Source organism: Phyllobates terribilis, unplaced genomic scaffold (assembly GCF_046119375.1).
Source record: "Phyllobates terribilis strain yellow unplaced genomic scaffold, ASM4611937v1 Scaffold_7__3_contigs__length_470593459, whole genome shotgun sequence".
Lineage (NCBI taxonomy): Eukaryota > Metazoa > Chordata > Amphibia > Anura > Dendrobatidae > Phyllobates > Phyllobates terribilis.
The window spans coordinates 319,550,208-319,567,577 of NW_027362767.1; the positions used below are offsets into that span (position 1 = coordinate 319,550,208).

The window sequence follows — 17,370 nt, forward strand, 5'->3', positions numbered from 1 at the left end:
TTCCTTTTGGTTTAGCACTTTTTGACTTACCTGGACACACTTTACAGCACTTTCCATCTATTTTCTGAGGATATTTACAAGGGTATTTCTCTGGGCAGCTAATTTTCTTGCACTCTTGTTTTGTGAAGTTGCATGTACACAGCACGCATTCCACCACTCCGAAGGTTCGCAAGCTGGGGTGCCAAGACTCTCCGTGGGAGTATGTTTTCCCATTAGAGACACATACTGCAAGGAACAAGACAAATATAAGCAGATGTTGCCTGAGACCTGCCAATACCCTGAAGAAATTTATTATGATAGAAAATTAAGATGCAGAAAGGATTCAGTGATTTAAGGGAACAATTCTTTTTTTAAAAAGGTGATGGTAGATCTGCCAACCACCCTTTATCATAGCAAGTACATAGTGGACCAGGAGAAATCTTCTCCAAATGTGATAAATAAAAAACAGGTTGATATTAATCATCATACAAGTTATGTCAGTCTGTCTTACTTAAGATTCTTTGTTTGGCAAAAAAGCATACTAGACTAGATGCTATTGCAAATACCTTAACTAATATAACATGGTATTCATCAATATAAAGTATCAACAGCAATACTAAGCCAATTTTTTTCAGTAACTGAAAAAAATTAAGACCACCCTCAGGTGAAGAAATGATTGTAAAAAAATAAATCAACTGCAATTATTTCAATAAACAAGAGGAAAAGTATCAATATTGGTGCAATAAAAAACAGGAGTAATTGCCTCTGGCAACCAAACAGATTACTGATTTCCTTTTACAAAGGGCCTTTACGATAAGAAATGGAATTAATTTGCTTTGAGCAAATACTCCACTTTTTCATTGCACCAGCTTTCATACTAGATATTTAAAAAAAGTTGTCCTATTCCTTCCTAATGAAATACATCTAAGCTCTGGCAAAGTGATCAAATTTGCTTTCTTTAAATCTACAACCATTTCTTCTCATTAGAGATGAATGTATTGATTCGCAGAACCCTGGTCCAGCGGCCATTAGTAGTCTGCGGCTGCCCGAGTCCCTTACGCCTCTTCTGATTGGTAGGCCCGGGACGATCTGATCGTTGTGGCGTGATACACGCATGGCATCGCACCCGGTCTACTGATTGATACCCTCCGCTCTACTGTTCATTCATTTGTTGCTATCCAAATTTGCCTTACATTATTTTTTTATATTTTTTACACCTGCAACAAATCATCATAGTTGCCAACAGTAAAAATTTCAACATATCCTGATCCACAAAAGGGCAAGGTTTAAGTAAACCCTCCTAAAAGTGCGTATTCTTGGGAGGTCCTAGGTAATATCCCTATTTTACCAGTTGAGATGTTGGTAAATATGAATCACCTCCTGGCATCAGGCTTTCCTCACATAATCATCTTCATCATCCTATCATAACTGACAATCAACTAACTGCTTCTGATCTTAATTAATTCTGCTGGCATTATAGTTTCAGTGAAAAAAGGGTTTTCATTTTCTGATGAGAATTAATATGAATTTCTGTCTTGTTTTCTGAAATTATTTTTCAGTTTTATGATCTCTGCTTTCTGTAATTGTTTGTTTCCAGTGGAAATCAATCTGTCCTGGTTATATAGTAATAACGAGGTGCATGGCTCGCTACTTTTCTTGTACCGAACTGAGCACCCATGTGCAGTGTCGGCCTAGGGTGCCAAGGACCCCTAAGTAACATTGATTCTGGGGGCCCACTGTTCTGCTACATGCAAATATTATATTACCGTCAATGAAAAAGTGACCTCTGCATCTATATAAAAATACAATGAAAAAATTAATGACAAGATGCTGACTTTGGCTGTACATAGTGAATCAAGTTTATTGTGCCAACTGCTGGTCATATAGGGTGAAGGGGGACCATTCCCAGCTCAGGGCCACCCCAAAAGGATTCTCCTGTTCTTCTGTGCACCAGTCCAAACCTGCCCATGTGCATATCACATCCCCAGGACAGACTTCATCCACTGGAAGTGAACATTGAAGGCTCCTAATGAATATCATGTTTTATATCTATATCATGTTACATCACTGAATTTGTGGGAAATATCATTTTGTGTTTGTAATATTTTCAAAAATAGTGATACTAGTTTAGTTTTATCAATTCGCAAAATTCAAAGTGAATAACAAAAGAGAAATCTAAATCAAATCAATATTTGATGTGACTGCCCTTCGAAACAGCATCAAACATAATTTCTCCTCGCTACACCAGTACATGGTTTGTCAAGGAACTCAGCAAGGAGGTTGTTGGAAACATCTTGGAGAACTAATTTGATATCAGGGCTCTCTGGTGGTCAAATTATCACTATTAGGACTCCTTGTTCTTTTATATGCTGAAGATGGTTTTCTCTGACATAAGCTGTATGTTTTGGGGTCGTTGTCCCTCAGAATAACGTTTGAGCCAAACCTTTCTGATGGTATTACATGGTGGATATGTTTTTGCCTGTATTTCTCAGCATTGAGGACATTAAGAAATGGACAATATTGAAGACTGCAGACACAGTGGTCAGCCAAGGAAATTTAGTGCAACAGATGAAAGACACATCATGCTTATGTCCCTTTTAAACTGGAAGATGTCCAGCAGTGCCATCAGCTCAGAACTGGCAGCAACCAGTGGGACCCAGCTACACCCATCTGTTTGGAGAAGTCTGACCAGAAATTGTCTTCATGGAAGAATTGCTCCCAAAACCTATGTACAAAACATAGGAATTGGGGTGCAGAAAAATGGCAGTAGGTACTCTGGACTGATGAGTCAAAATGTGAAATATTTGGCTGTAACAGAAGGCAGTTTGTTCAATAATGAGCGGTACAATAATGAGTGTCTGCAAGCAACAGTGAAGCATGGTGGAAGCTCTTTGCAAGTTTAGGGCTGCATTTCTGCAAATGGAGTTGGCGACTTGATCAAGATTAATGGTGGCCTCAATGCTGAGAAACATAGGCACATACTTATCCAAAATGCAGTAACATCAGGGAGGCGACTCCAAATTTATTGTGCAGCAGGACAACAGCCCCAAACATACAACTAATATCATTAAGAATTATCTTCGGTGTAAAGAAGAACAAGGAGTCCTAGAAGTGATCGTATGGCCATCCCAGAGCCCTGATCTCAACATAATCCAGTTTGTCTGGAATTACATGAAGAGACAGAAGGAGTTGCCCAAGCCTAATATACAGAAGATCTGTGGTTAGTTCTCCAAGATGTTTGGAACAGCTTCCCTGTGTAGCGCCGGCGTCCCTGCCCTCTGCTAGGCAGGGAAGCTGTTCCCCTCACCTCCCTGCTCCGTGCCCGGCGTCCTCCTCCCGCTCTGCTGGCAGCGTGCGCTCCTTCCCGTCCACTGTGCTTAGGGCGCGCGCGCGAGCTCTCCCTCCCTCTTAAAGGGGCCGCGCGCACCATCCTAAGGAGTCCCCGGCCAATGGCCGGAGGACTTCACCATATATAAGGCACCTCCTCCAAAATGGAGGTGCCCGAGCAATGTTGTTGCACTGTTCACTACTCTGCTTCAGCCCTCAGGTCCCGTTGCCAGTTCCTGCCAGTTACCTGCCAGTTACCTGCCTGATTCCTGCCTGATTATCTGCTACCTGCCTGCTAGTCTGAGGTCCGACGGTCTGCCTTACTACTCCTGTCAGTCTGTCTAAGGACCAGTCTGCCCGCTCACCTGGGAGCGCACATCAGCCACCTGCCTGCTTGCCCGAGGTCCGACGGTCTGCCTTCCAACTCCTGTCAGTCTGTCTATGGACCAGCTTGCCCGCTCACCTGGGAGCACACACCTGCTACCTGCCTGCTAGTCTACCTGGAGGCTCTGCCGTCACGTGCTGTGACCACCTGCCTGTCCAGTGACTCCTGCTCGCTCACCTGGGAGCGCTCATCTGCTGCCTGTCTGCTAGCCTACCTGGAGGCTCTGCCGTCACGTGCTGTGACCACCCGCCTGTCCAGAGACTTCTGCCCGCTCACCTGGGAGCGCTCATCTGCCGCCTGTCTGTTGGTCTTCCTGGAGGCTCCGCCGTCACATGCTGTGACCACCCGTTCATCCAGAGACTCTCGCCTGCTCACCTGGAAGCTCACGTCTATCATCAGCCGCCACAGGTCGTACCAACCCTTTACCTAGAGACTGCCCCGGTCACTTGCCGTGACCATCTGCCCGTTCATCCAGAGACTGCCCCGGTCACTTGCCGTGACCATCTGCCCGTTCACTCAGAGACTGCCCCGGTCACTTGCCGTGACCATCTGCCCGTTCACTCAGAGACTGCCCCGGTCACTTGCCGTGACCATCAGCCCGTTCATCCAGAGACTGCCCCGGTCACTTGCCGTGACCTCCTGCCCGTTCACTCAGAGACTGTCCCGGTCACCTGCTGTGACCTCCTGCCCGTCTTCCCTGGTCGCCACCCGCTCCCTTACAAGGACTGCCCCCTTGTATAGTAGCTCAGAGGTTCCGCCTCCCAGACCCGTTACAGTTTGCTCGGGCCATGGAACCCGGTGGCACCCAAGCTCCCTCGCTCTCGGACCTGTGTCATGAACTGTCCCGTCAAAGGTCCCAACAGGAGTCCATCCTGGGTCACCTGCGGAATGTCAATACTCGCCTGGACACTCTGACTGCTCCACCAGCAACCTCCGCCACTGCCATGTCTCGCAATCCGGCAGCCCCGCTGCCCACTAATACCATGGTATCCTACCCCGGACCCCGGCTTTCTGCACCTCCTTGCTTCGGAGGCGACTCCGCCCAGGCTCGGGGCTTCATAAATCAGTGCACCCTGCACTTTGAACTATTGTCCCACCAGTTTAACTCCGACCGGGCCAAAATTGCATTCATCATGTCCCATCTCACCGGGGAGGCCCTGGCCTGGCTAAATCCTCTATGGGAGAGAGGAGACCCCCTGGTGTCCGACTTGCCTGCCTTTCTCACGGCTTTCCGGAAAGTCTTCGACGAACCCGGACGGAAGACCTCATCCGCATCATCTCTGCTACGCCTCCGTCAGGGAAGTCTCACCGTGGGCCAATATGCCATACGGTTCCGTATCCTTGCCTCGGAGCTGGCCTGGGATAACGACGCTCTGGTATCCGTCTTCTGGGAGGGTCTGTCCGGCCGTATTAAAGATGAACTTGCCGGTCGGGACATTCCTACCACTCTCGATGACCTAATAACTCTTGCCACCCGGATTGACCTACGGTTCCAGGAGCATGCCAAAGAGGTCATCCGTGAGAGGAGGTTTCCACGTCTAGCTCCTACTTTTCAGAAACCCGTCACTCCATCCGTCTCTCCCCAGGTACACTCTCCTGAGCCTATGCAGGTCGACCAGACCAAGATGGTCAAAACCCGTCAGGACTTACGCCGTGCCGAAGGGAGCTGCTTCTACTGTGGCAGTAAGGAGCACCGGATCCGTACCTGCCCGGAGAGGTCGGGAAACGCCTGTGTCTAGGTTCGCTCAGAGAGGTCAACCTAGACAAGAATAAATCCTCTCCATCTCTGCTACTGTCAGTCTCAATTATCTGCGGGGAGAATCGTTATTTCGAACTAGCCCAACTTGACTCTGGAGCGGCCGGGAATCTTATCTCACAGTCCCTGGTAGAAAAATACCGCATTCCCACCAAACCTCTGGCTGTACCAATATCTGTCGCTGCTGTGGATGGGGGCCTCTTACCACGACCCATCCAACTCATCACCGAATCTGTAACTCTGCAAGTGGGAATGCTGCATTCTGAGAGCATCTCCTTTCATGTTCTGCCTGGACTCTCTCACGCCCTTTTGCTAGGCCTACCTTGGCTCCAGAGACATGCACCCGTGCTTGACTGGCAGACCGGAGAAGTCCTTCGCTGGGGACAGGACTGCCATAAGACCTGTCTGGTTCCCGTCCATCCCGTCCGTCCTTCTCCTACCCCAGCTAATCTACCTGGACTTCCGATTCCTTATTGGTCTTATGCTGATGTCTTTAATAAAAAGGAAGCAGAGACACTACCTCCTCATAGACCATACGACTGCCCTATCGACCTGTTACCTGGTACTACTCCTCCCCGTGGGCGTATTTATCCTTTATCCGCTGCTGAGACCCGGTCGATGTCCGAATATATTGAGGAGAATCTGGCCAGGGGATTCATCCGGAAATCTACCTCTCCGGCGGGAGCAGGCTTCTTTTTCGTCAAAAAGAAGGACGGCTCTCTCCGTCCCTGTATAGACTATAGAGGCCTTAACCAGATCACGGTGAAGAATAAGTACCCCCTTCCGCTCATTCCGGAGTTATTTGATCGCCTGAGGGGGGCTAGAATCTTCACCAAACTGGACCTCCGTGGGGCGTACAACCTGGTTCGTATCCGTCAGGGGGATGAATGGAAGACGGCATTCAACACCCGGGACGGCCACTATGAATATCTGGTAATGCCCTTTGGTCTCTGTAACGCTCCTGCCGTCTTTCAAGAGTTGGTCAATGACATCTTCCGGGACCTTCTCTACTCCTGCGTAGTGGTGTACCTGGACGACATCTTGGTCTTCTCTCCGGATCTCCAGACTCACCGGAGGGACGTTCGTCAGGTCCTGCTCAGGCTCAGGCAGAATCACCTCTTCGCTAAATACGAGAAGTGCCTCTTTGAGCAGACCTCGCTTCCGTTTTTGGGCTACATTATTTCTCAGACCGGCCTACGAATGGATCCAGAGAAACTGTCTGCCATCGAGAAATGGCCTCGACCGGAGGGGTTGAAGGCCATTCAGCGATTCCTGGGCTTCGCCAACTACTACCGCCTCTTCATACCACACTTCTCTTCCCGGACTGCCCCAATTTCCGCGCTCACCCGTAAGGGTACTAATCCCAAAGAGTGGCCGCCCGAAGCAGAGGAGGCCTTTCTTTCCCTAAAACAGGCCTTCTCTTCCGCCCCGGTGCTGCATCGCCCGGACGGCAACAAGCAGTTCTTCCTGGAAGTTGACGCCTCCTCCTCTGGAGCCGGAGCGGTACTTACTCAAAAATCATCTTCCGGGAGAATGGTAACTTGTGGCTTCTTCTCCAAACTCTTCTCCTCTTCTGAGCGCAACTATTCCATAGGAGACCGAGAGTTATTGGCCATCAAACTGGCATTGGAGGAGTGGCGTTACCTACTCGAGGGGGCTCTTCACCCGGTAATAATTTACACTGACCACAAGAACTTGGCTTACCTCCAGCATGCCCAGAGACTTAACCCGCGCCAAGCCCGGTGGTCCTTGTTTTTTGCTCGCTTTGATTTTGTTCTTCATTTTCGCCCGGCTGACAAAAACGTCAAAGCAGATGCCTTGTCCCGATCCTTTCTGGTGTCCGATCTCGAGGAAGAACCTAAACATATCATTGATCCCGCCAGAGTAATGCAGGTGGCTCCCGTGAGTCTAAATCGTTTCCCTCCCGGTAAGACGTTCGTATCAGTACCTGATCGGGAGAAGATCCTACACTGGGGTCACTCATCTAAACTAGCTGGCCACGCCGGTCAGAAAAAGACCCTCCAGCTTATTGCCCGGCACTACTGGTGGCCTACCCTGCACAAGGACGTAATAGACTTTGTTTCTGCCTGTGTGTCCTGCGCCCGCAACAAAGTCCCGAGACACCTGCCAGCCGGTCGCCTTCTTCCGCTTCCTGTGCCTGCTGCCCCCTGGCAGCATATTGCTATGGACTTCATAACTGATCTCCCCGTCTCTGCCGGTTGTACGGTCATTTGGGTGGTCGCTGACCGCTTTTCCAAGATGGCTCACTTTATTCCCCTGCCTGGCCTCCCGTCTGCACCCGAGCTGGCTAAAGACTTTATCCGCCACATCTTCCGTCTTCATGGCTTGCCCCTCCACATCGTGTCGGATCGTGGGGTACAGTTCACCTCACGTTTCTAGAGAGCCACTTGTAAACTGCTAGACGTCACCCTGGACTTCTCTTCCGCTTACCACCCACAGTCTAATGGTCAAGTGGAGCGGATCAATCAGAACCTGACCAGTTACCTCCGGCACTTCGTTAATGCCCATCATTCTGACTGGGTGGATCTCCTACCATGGGCCGAGTTCTCCTATAACAATCACGAGAGCGAATCCTCCTCCAAATCCCCGTTTTTTGTAGTCTTCGGTCAGCATCCTCGGATTCCTTTTCCTGTCTCCACCTCTGTGGACAACCCGGCTGCGGAATCCCTCGTTAGCAAATTTTCCTCCATTTGGGAGAGTACCCGATCCGCACTCCTCCAGTCGTCCGAACGGATGAAAAGACACGCTGACAAAAAACGCCTGGATCCTCCACAATTTCGTCCTGGAGATAAAGTCTGGCTCTCGTCTAAATATGTCCGACTCAAGATACCTTCTTACAAGTTAGGGCCTCGGTTCATCGGTCCTCTGGAGGTCATCAGTCAGATCAACCCGGTGGCCTATAAATTAAAACTCCCGGCCAACTTACGGATCCCTAACTCCTTCCATGTATCTCTCCTCAAACCTGTGGTACTTAACTCTTTCTCCAAGTCTACAGGTACGCCTCCTGCTCCGGTTTCTGCTGAGGACGAGTTTGAGGTAGAGAACATTCTTGCCACCAAAAGGGTAAGAGGAAAGACCTTTTTTCTAGTAGATTGGAGGGGGTTTGGTCCTGAGGAGAGAACGTGGGAGCCCCGGGAGAACATCCATGCCCCTCTCATCCTAGTTAAATTTCTGTCTGGCCTAAAAAAGGGGGGGCCTAAAGGGGGGGGTACTGTAGCGCCGGCGTCCCTGCCCTCTGCTAGGCAGGGACGCTGTTCCCCTCACCTCCCTGCTCCGTGCCCGGCGTCCTCCTCCCGCTCTGCTGGCAGCGCGCGCTCCTTCCCGTCCACTGTGCTTAGGGCGCGCGCGCTCTCCCTCCCTCTTAAAGGGGCCGCGCGCGCCATCCTAAGGAGTCCCCGGCCAATGGCCGGAGGACTTCACCATATATAAGGCACCTCCTCCAAAATGGAGGTGCCCGAGCAATGTTGTTGCACTGTTCACTACTCTGCTTCAGCCCTCAGGTCCCGTTGCCAGTTACCTGCCAGTTACCTGCCAGTTACCTGCCTGATTCCTGCCTGATTATCTGCTACCTGCCTGCTAGTCTGAGGTCCGACGGTCTGCCTTACTACTCCTGTCAGTCTGTCTAAGGACCAGTCTGCCCGCTCACCTGGGAGCGCACATCAGCCACCTGCCTGCTTGCCCGAGGTCCGACGGTCTGCCTTCCAACTCCTGTCAGTCTGTCTATGGACCAGCTTGCCCGCTCACCTGGGAGCACACACCTGCTACCTGCCTGCTAGTCTACCTGGAGGCTCCGCCGTCACGTGCTGTGACCACCTGCCTGTCCAGTGACTCCTGCTCGCTCACCTGGGAGCGCTCATCTGCTGCCTGTCTGCTAGCCTACCTGGAGGCTCTGCCGTCACGTGCTGTGACCACCCGCCTGTCCAGAGACTTCTGCCCGCTCACCTGGGAGCGCTCATCTGCCGCCTGTCTGTTGGTCTTCCTGGAGGCTCCGCCGTCACATGCTGTGACCACCCGTTCATCCAGAGACTCTCGCCTACTCACCTGGAAGTTCACGTCTATCATCAGCCGCCACAGGTCGTACCAACCCTTTACCTAGAGACTGCCCCGGTCACTTGCCGTGACCATCTGCCCGTTCATCCAGAGACTGCCCCGGTCACTTGCCGTGACCATCTGCCCGTTCACTCAGAGACTGCCCCGGTCACTTGCCGTGACCATCAGCCCGTTCATCCAGAGACTGCCCCGGTCACTTGCCGTGACCTCCTGCCCGTTCACTCAGAGACTGTCCCGGTCACCTGCTGTGACCTCCTGCCCGTCTTCCCTGGTCGCCACCCGCTCCCTTACAAGGACTGCCCCCTTGTATAGTAGCTCAGAGGTTCCGCCTCCCAGACCCGTTACACCCTGCTGAGTTCCTTCAAAAACTGTATGCAATTGTATCTAGAAGAATTGATGCTTTAATGCTCTTTTGAAGGCAAAATGTGATTACACCAAATATTGATTTGATTTTGATTTTTCATTTGTTAATTCACTTTGTGTTTTATTAATTGATAAAAAATCAACTATTAACACTTCTATTTTGGAAAACATTCCCACTTTGCAGCATTTGGAGGATGTCCTAGGCAGGGAAAAATCACTTGCATGATATACAGCACTTAATCGGGCAAGAATTACCTGTAATGAATATAACAGATCTGTGATCTAATTAAAAGATACATTACAAAATTACCAAACATAAGGGTTTAAATTCCTAGACAACCCCTTTAAGACAAACAAGCCAAAATATTTTCCTCCAACACAATGTAAAATCATACCTGAAATAGCCTTCTCTTTTGATAAGGTCTCTCCAACCAGTTCTCCCCAAGCACACATTTCATGAATACTACATCACTCTGCCTTTGCTTCTGAAACTCAAACCATCACTCCACCACTTGTCTGACTAAAATATAGATTGCTGTAACTTGCTACACTGAGAATAGGGTCACGGCCCCACTATCAGTATTCGGTCAGTATTCAGTCAGTATTGTTTCCCAGGAGTGGGAGCCAAAACCAGGTGAGGAACCATCAGAGGAAAGGTATAATAGAAACAAGTCACCAATTCTGCATTTATCACCCACTCCTGGTTTTGGCTCCCACTCCTGAGAAAAAATACTGACCGAATACTGACCAAATACTGATAGTGGGGCCGTGGCCTTTTATAACTATCTTTTATATATGATAGCTTGTAAATTTGAAAAAAGATGCGTTTTGTGTTCTTTTATATATTGTATATTTATGTTTTTTCTGAAGCACTACTCAGATGATTTTACAAATGTATTTAACAGAAAATGTTTAAATTTACAGGACCAAAGAAAATGCTGGGTTTATACATAATTAATATCATTACATTTTTTATTTATTTTACTTCCATCTTTACTTTTTGCCTTTGTGAAAATGGATATTTTCATACAAGATCTTTAATAAAACATGCTGTCATCCTTTAACTCATACAATTTTAAAATTTCTTACAAATAATAAGCATAAAATACATTCACAATAAAGTAAATATCTACTGTTTTCTCCTAAGAAATAATTTAATGTGTAAAGAATAAAAAGTCACATTATCCTGCATTATTTGGTTGCATACCTTTGCCGTGCTTGTGGCCGCTGTTTATTACTATCTGTACAATAGTTCCTGAAGCTTGTTGAGGGTCAGCGACAACTCCACGGTTGCTTCTTGTGTTAGGGTGTTTGTGGGCATTCATTGCCTGTCTCAAAGCGCTTGAGCCAGATGAATGGTCATAAGAACGCTGATAAGAATGACGCTATATGAATTTAAACACAAAAAGACAATTCAAGTGAAAAAAAACAACAACTTTGCATCTCAAACCCATTCACATTAAAAGGTTGTTTGAATGTACCCAAAGTGTGCAAAGTGTTTCCTAAAACTCAACGTGGACAAAACCAAACTCATCATCTTTCCCCACCTCACTCAACTCCTCTACCTGATCTATCTATTATAATAAATGACATTACACTTTCCTCTGTATCACTAGTCTGCTGCTTCAGTAAAACCCTAAACTCTGCTCTGTCCTTCAAACCGCACATCCAAGCCCTTACCACCTCCTGCAACATCCTTGTGTTGCCTCCCAAATAACGCTCTCCCTCGCCTTCTCTAGTCCGTCATTAACTCAGCTGCCCAATTAATCTTCCTCTCCCCTCTTTACTCCTCCCTCCGCCTTTGCGCTGTGTCCTGTGCCAATCCCTTTATTGGCTTCCAATTTACCTGATAATTCAGTTTACATTACTAACAATGAGTTACATGGCTGTCAATAATCTCTCTCCTCCATACACCTCCAAACTATTCTCTGATACTTTCTCACATGTAATTTTCAGTCCTTTGCAATTTAGTTATTATTAAAAATCCTCTCTATTCATATAACAGTCATTTTTTATATTTTATTTTATTGTTACTGGCTCACTGCGAAGATTGCAGTCTAGAGGTACTGTAGTAGTCAACTATGGGCAGTTGATGCGCCCAGTGGATGGGTACCCGGGCCTTTGCCTGGTTTTGGGGATGTCGCGGTGTTTGCCTCCCGGGCCCGTACCCTGGGGTCACTCTTGAAAAAAGGGATTGGAACTTGGATAGAAATAAAAATAAAGTAAATAGTTTGTGACGCCACCTGTGGTACCTGGTAAGGATTACCAGCGCTGCTGCAGACCTCCGGGGGGTGATGGGATGGCAGCTGAAGTGTTTCTGCTCCCCACAGGTGTAGCGGGCCCCCGGGGTAGGGATGGTGCGAAGGGATGCAGGAGAGAGGGGACCACCGGGTCAGAGGAAGAACAGACACACACACCGGGGCTAGTTTCAGTACCTTTACTGCAGATGGTAGTCAGATACGGTCCAGGGTACTTGCTAGAAGGGTGTGCACTTCTGGACTTGGTCCCCAGTGAGCGGGTGTAAGGCCTCCTTTCTGTATCTTCCTGTCTCTCTCCCTGGAGCTTCTGGCCTGCCTGGAACAGGGTCTAGCTTCCTTGATGTTTCTCTCACCCGTATGCTTGGTGGCGAGGGCTTTCCCACTGGTTACCACGATCCCTGGACGCTGGGGCCTTAGTGGTACCTAGTCCTCTGAATGTGCGGTATTCACGGGTGGACTGAGGGATATGGAATCCTCCTCAGTATGCCGGATTCCCTACTGGGCATAGAGGTCCCAATAGGCTGGGGCCCAGTGCCCGGCTTGCATCAGGGGACGAACCCTCTGTGGTTCCTCTGTCCCTCATGGCTCTTCTCTTCTCCTTGTCTTCTAGCCCACTCTAGGCTCTCCACTAGCCAGACTAGCCCGCAGCTTGGGCCTAGCCCGGCTTTCAGCCACACAGACTTCAGCTTGTCTGGTGCTGCAGCATCGTGTCACACTCACTGCTTCCCACTGACTGACTTCCTGAACTCCACCCCCCAGTATATATATACTTGACAGGGCTCCATCTAGTGGACTTGGGTGGAGGTGTCTGCATGTATTGAGGCCACTGATGAGAATCCGCTGTGCAACACCCAGGAGTTCTGTGACAGCCTGCAGCCGCAGGGCGTCACATTCCCCCCTAGTAAAAATCAGTACTCCCGGACTGAAACAAATTTTTTAAAACAGTTTACAATGATATCAATAACAATTGAGCACACGCACATTAGCAGCAACACAACTTTACTTTCTGCAACGGTCAGTTTTGATGAGATCCCTCCTCGGGTGTGTCCCTCTCATCCGGGTAAGTTGGCTTGTGGGGGACCTGCTCCAAACCCGCAACGAAGGTCCTGGGCGGGCTTCAGGACTGGTGTAGGACCACTGGTTTGGCCACGCCAAGCAGGTTTTAGTGGTGGTGGTCTTGTGAAAACCACCAGGGGGCACCTCAGGAGGTGCAAACTATGTACAATGGTGGGACCGCTCATAGTTCACGGACTCCAAGTTCAGGTTCTTATATACTTAAACATGAGAGCTACCGGGGAACTAGTAGCTCAAGGGCGCCCCCTCCTGGGATACGCTTGGGGATGGGAGGCAGGTGACCCGTCCTGGTCATCCTCCCGTTCAGTCAGGGTGTCCTGTTCCAACAGTTCCCTCACCCTCTGAACATTTAGGGCATACGGCAGAACCATGGGCATGATCCGTGCCACAGCTCCTGCTGGTGCGGCGATTGCTCCTGCCCGAGCAGCACCGGACGAAGATACTCCTGCGGGGGCATTGTCGAGGGCCGCGGCGTTCTGCTGATTATCCGCCATCGCTGCGCCCCCCTAGTTAACTGCGGCCTACCTTCCTGCTTGTAGAGCCGGCTGCGGTCCCTCGGACGGGAAGAGGAGAACAGCTCGATTAGCAGTTCCCGATGCAGGACCTGGCGTCCCCTTGAGTCTGACGTAAGGGCGTGCGCTTCCTGGCACGGCGGTCTCCCTCCAGGACCTGACGCTTCCTGGTGCTGCGTCAGAGCGCGAGGCGGGGCTTGAGCTTCGCGCGCTTCCAGCAGTCACGCCTCTCCGATTCCCGCGGTTACGCCCCTCTTCTTCCCGTGCGGCGACTCGAAAACGGCGGAAAATGGTGGGAAACAGCGGCAATTGGCGGGAAAACTTCACCATGGTATGCGACACAGTTCTTTAAGGCGCACAGTACCCGGTGGCAATGGGCACGCAATCCTGTTCGTGACGCCAGGAAGAGTATGACGCGCCCAGGGGATGGGGACAACTCGGTACCTGGGCCTTTGCCTGGTTTTGGGGATGTCACGGTGGTCAGCTCCCGGGCCCGTACTCTGGGGTCACTCTTGTAAAAGGGGATTGGAACTTGGATAGAAATAAAAATAAAGTAAATAGTTCGTGACGCCACCTGTGGTACCTGGTAAGGATTACCAGCGCCGCTGCAGACCTCCGGGGGGTGATGGGATGGCAGTTGAGGTGTTTCTGCTCCCCACAGGTGGAGCGGGCCCTTGGGGCAGGGATGGTGCGAAGGGATGCAGGAGAGAGGGGACCCAGCTGGGTCAGAGGAAGAACAGACACACACACCGGGGCTAGTTTCAGTACCTTTACTGCAGATGGTAGTCAGGTATAGTCCAGGGTACTCGTTAGAAGGGTGTGCACTTCTGGACTTGCTCCCCAGTGAGCGGGTGTAAGGCCTCCTTTCTGTATCTTCCTGTCTCTCTCCCTGGAGCTTCTGACCTGCCTGGAACAGGGTCTAGCTTCCTTGATGTTTTTCTCACCCGTATGCTTGGCGGCGAGGGCTTTCCCACTGGTTACCACAATCCCTGGATGCTGGGGCCTTCGTGGTACCTAGTCCTCTGAATGTGCGGTATTCACGGGTGGACTGAGGGATATGAAATCCTCCTCAGTATGCCGGATACCCTACTGGGCATAGAGGTCCCAATAGGCTGGGGCCCGTTGCCCGGCTTGCATCAGGGGACGAACCCTCTGTGGTTCCTCTGTCCCTCAAGGCTCTTCTCCTTGCCTTCTAGCCCACTCTAGGCTCTCCACTACCAGACTAGCTCGCAGCTTGGGCCTAGCCTGGCTTTCAGCCACACAGACTTCAGCTTGTCTGGTGCTGCAGCATCGCGTCACACTCACTGCTTCCCACTGACTGACTTCCTGAACTCCACCCCCCAGTATATATATACCTGACAGGGCTCCATCTAGTGGACTTGGGTGGAGGTGTCTGCATGTATTGAGGCCACTGGGGAGAATCTGCTGTGCAACACCCAGGAGTTCTGTGACAGCCTGCAGCCGCAGGGCGTCACACAGTGCTTACTAGATCTTTCAAAAAGAGCTTGTAAGCACAGTGCTGTTGCTGGCCAGGATTGTTGAAGAATCCTGTTAGCTCTTGATCCCTTATTGACAGTATACTTACATTTATGTGTTCCGACTAGTGATGAGCGAGTATGTTCTGTTAACCCTTTCGGCGAGCATGCTTGGGTGCTCGCCGAGTATCTTCAGCGTGTTTGGTGTTATGTTTTAGTCACTCAGTGCTCATGATTTGCGACTGTTTGACAGCTTTAATAGATGTGAGGAATGCCTAAGAAACAGGCATTCCTCACATGTATTAAAGCTGTCAAACAGCCGCAAGTCATGAGCACTGAGTGACTAAAACATAACACCCGAGCATGCTGAAGATACTTGAAAAACACCTGAGCATGCTCGTAAATCTCGATTAACGAGCATGCTCACTCATCACTAGTTCCGACCTTACCCCTATTTGGTATTCTTGCATAAAATACTGCCTCCACACTATCTCATCCAGCTTTAAGCACTCCTCTATTGGCAGTATCATCCTATCTTCAGCTTACCATTTCCAGTATATGCACATCCAGATCTGCTCTTCTGAAAAGTCATTACCTTGAGACCTGGTCTTCATAGCCATTTCCTAGAGATGGTGCTAAGGCACCAAGCTAGCAGACAACCATGAGCAACCCATCATGTGCCCGCGATGTATAGGTTGGCAACCCCTTATCTACACTACTCATTTTAGTAAAATACACACTCTCTCTGTACCTTGGAAACCATGCAGTTTCCACAAATTTGCGGAATAACCCTTGAGATCACATAGCTGAAAGAAGACTGAACATTTTTCTCTTATGGATTGGCTTCTGTGGAGCATATGATACACTTTTCTCATATTTACAATCCCAAACATTGGATTGAATTACTAAATCCACTTATATCATGTTCCAAATATTTTAAAATCTTAATACCTTTTCGACATATAAACATAGCATGATGCATCACTGGATACTTACTGCTTCTCTATTAGCTGGCTGTCGAAATGTTTCTGTTTCATGGTGCTCCCAAGACATCATCCCATCTCCTGTGGAAAAAGAAAGAGGAAGCCCCTTTATTTCTATAAATACTGAATAATTACCATTGGAGTCACCCAACATTTCTGTACAATTTTTGGATATGGAAGACAGTGATTTCCTGGCAGTGTGTTATGGTCTAGTGACTGTAAGCTTCTGACCCTAGGTGTCCCTTGACATGTATGTAAGTGAGTACTTGTCTCTGGTTGTCTGGATGAGTGAGTGCACAAGTGTCTGGTCTGGGGTATCAGGAAAAATAAGAAAGTGCCTGCACCCAGGTCTATAGGTTCATATGATATGGCAAACTGCAGGACATTTGGATGTCTGCCTATCTATCAAATCCCAATAAAAATGTCACCTATTAAAACGTATTAGTCATATCAAAAAAAGTGCTTTCCAAAGTGGTGATTCATTAAAATATTTACTGCTTACGTTCTGAAGATAAATCAGATATATGATTGATCAGCACTTGTGGGTGCATTAACAGTATGGAGCTGCTTTTTCTGAACATGGTTTTTAACCTGCTCTCTTTTCTCTGGTGCTTAGCCACTGTGAGCAGCAGTCTGGCTGCTTCAAATGATTACAGAACACTTTATTAGCATCCCCCAGAACAACTGGAACTGACATGCCTGCAAATAATTGACTTTTTAAAATAAATATGCAAGATTATAAATTACAACATCTCTTGCAACCAAAATACCAAATATTACATTGTTGTAAACATTAAGGGTTGTTCAGTTTTCCACTACTGTGCTCACTGTCTTAAAGAGAATCTATCAGCACGATGTTGCAATGTAAAGACATGGCCATAATGGCGATATTATACAGATTAATTTGATACGTTAGGTCAAGAATTTTTTTCTTTTTTGCACTTCTTTAAGAAGCAATTGAAGTTTTCTTCCAATGAGATTTAGATGAATAGGGGCTATAATGTACACTGGGTCTTCTCCTCCTGCCTCGGCCCCTCTGCCCGGCTCTGGTGTTTGAAGGACAGGTCAGTGATTTTTCAGTGACCTGCCTCCGGTTAGAAATCTGACACTGGCGCTTTCATTGCCGTGGGCGGCATGTCCGTAGATTGCTTTCCTGGAAGGTCTATAATAAAATGGCGCCATTAATG

At 48.8% G+C, this 17,370-nt stretch overlaps 1 protein-coding gene across 1 annotated transcript in view; it reads right to left on the bottom strand.

Moving 5' to 3' along the window:
• The window catches only part of CHRDL1 (chordin like 1), a 111,220-nt gene that overhangs the window by 19,646 nt on the left and 74,204 nt on the right, over positions 1 to 17,370 (bottom strand). Inside the window, exons 5-7 of the mRNA XM_073637903.1 lie at positions 16,197 to 16,264; positions 11,089 to 11,266; positions 31 to 225 (exon numbers count right to left, since the gene is read on the bottom strand). Coding sequence (XP_073494004.1) covers positions 31 to 225; positions 11,089 to 11,266; positions 16,197 to 16,264 — 441 coding nt within the window. The remainder of the gene's footprint in view (positions 1 to 30; positions 226 to 11,088; positions 11,267 to 16,196; positions 16,265 to 17,370) is intronic.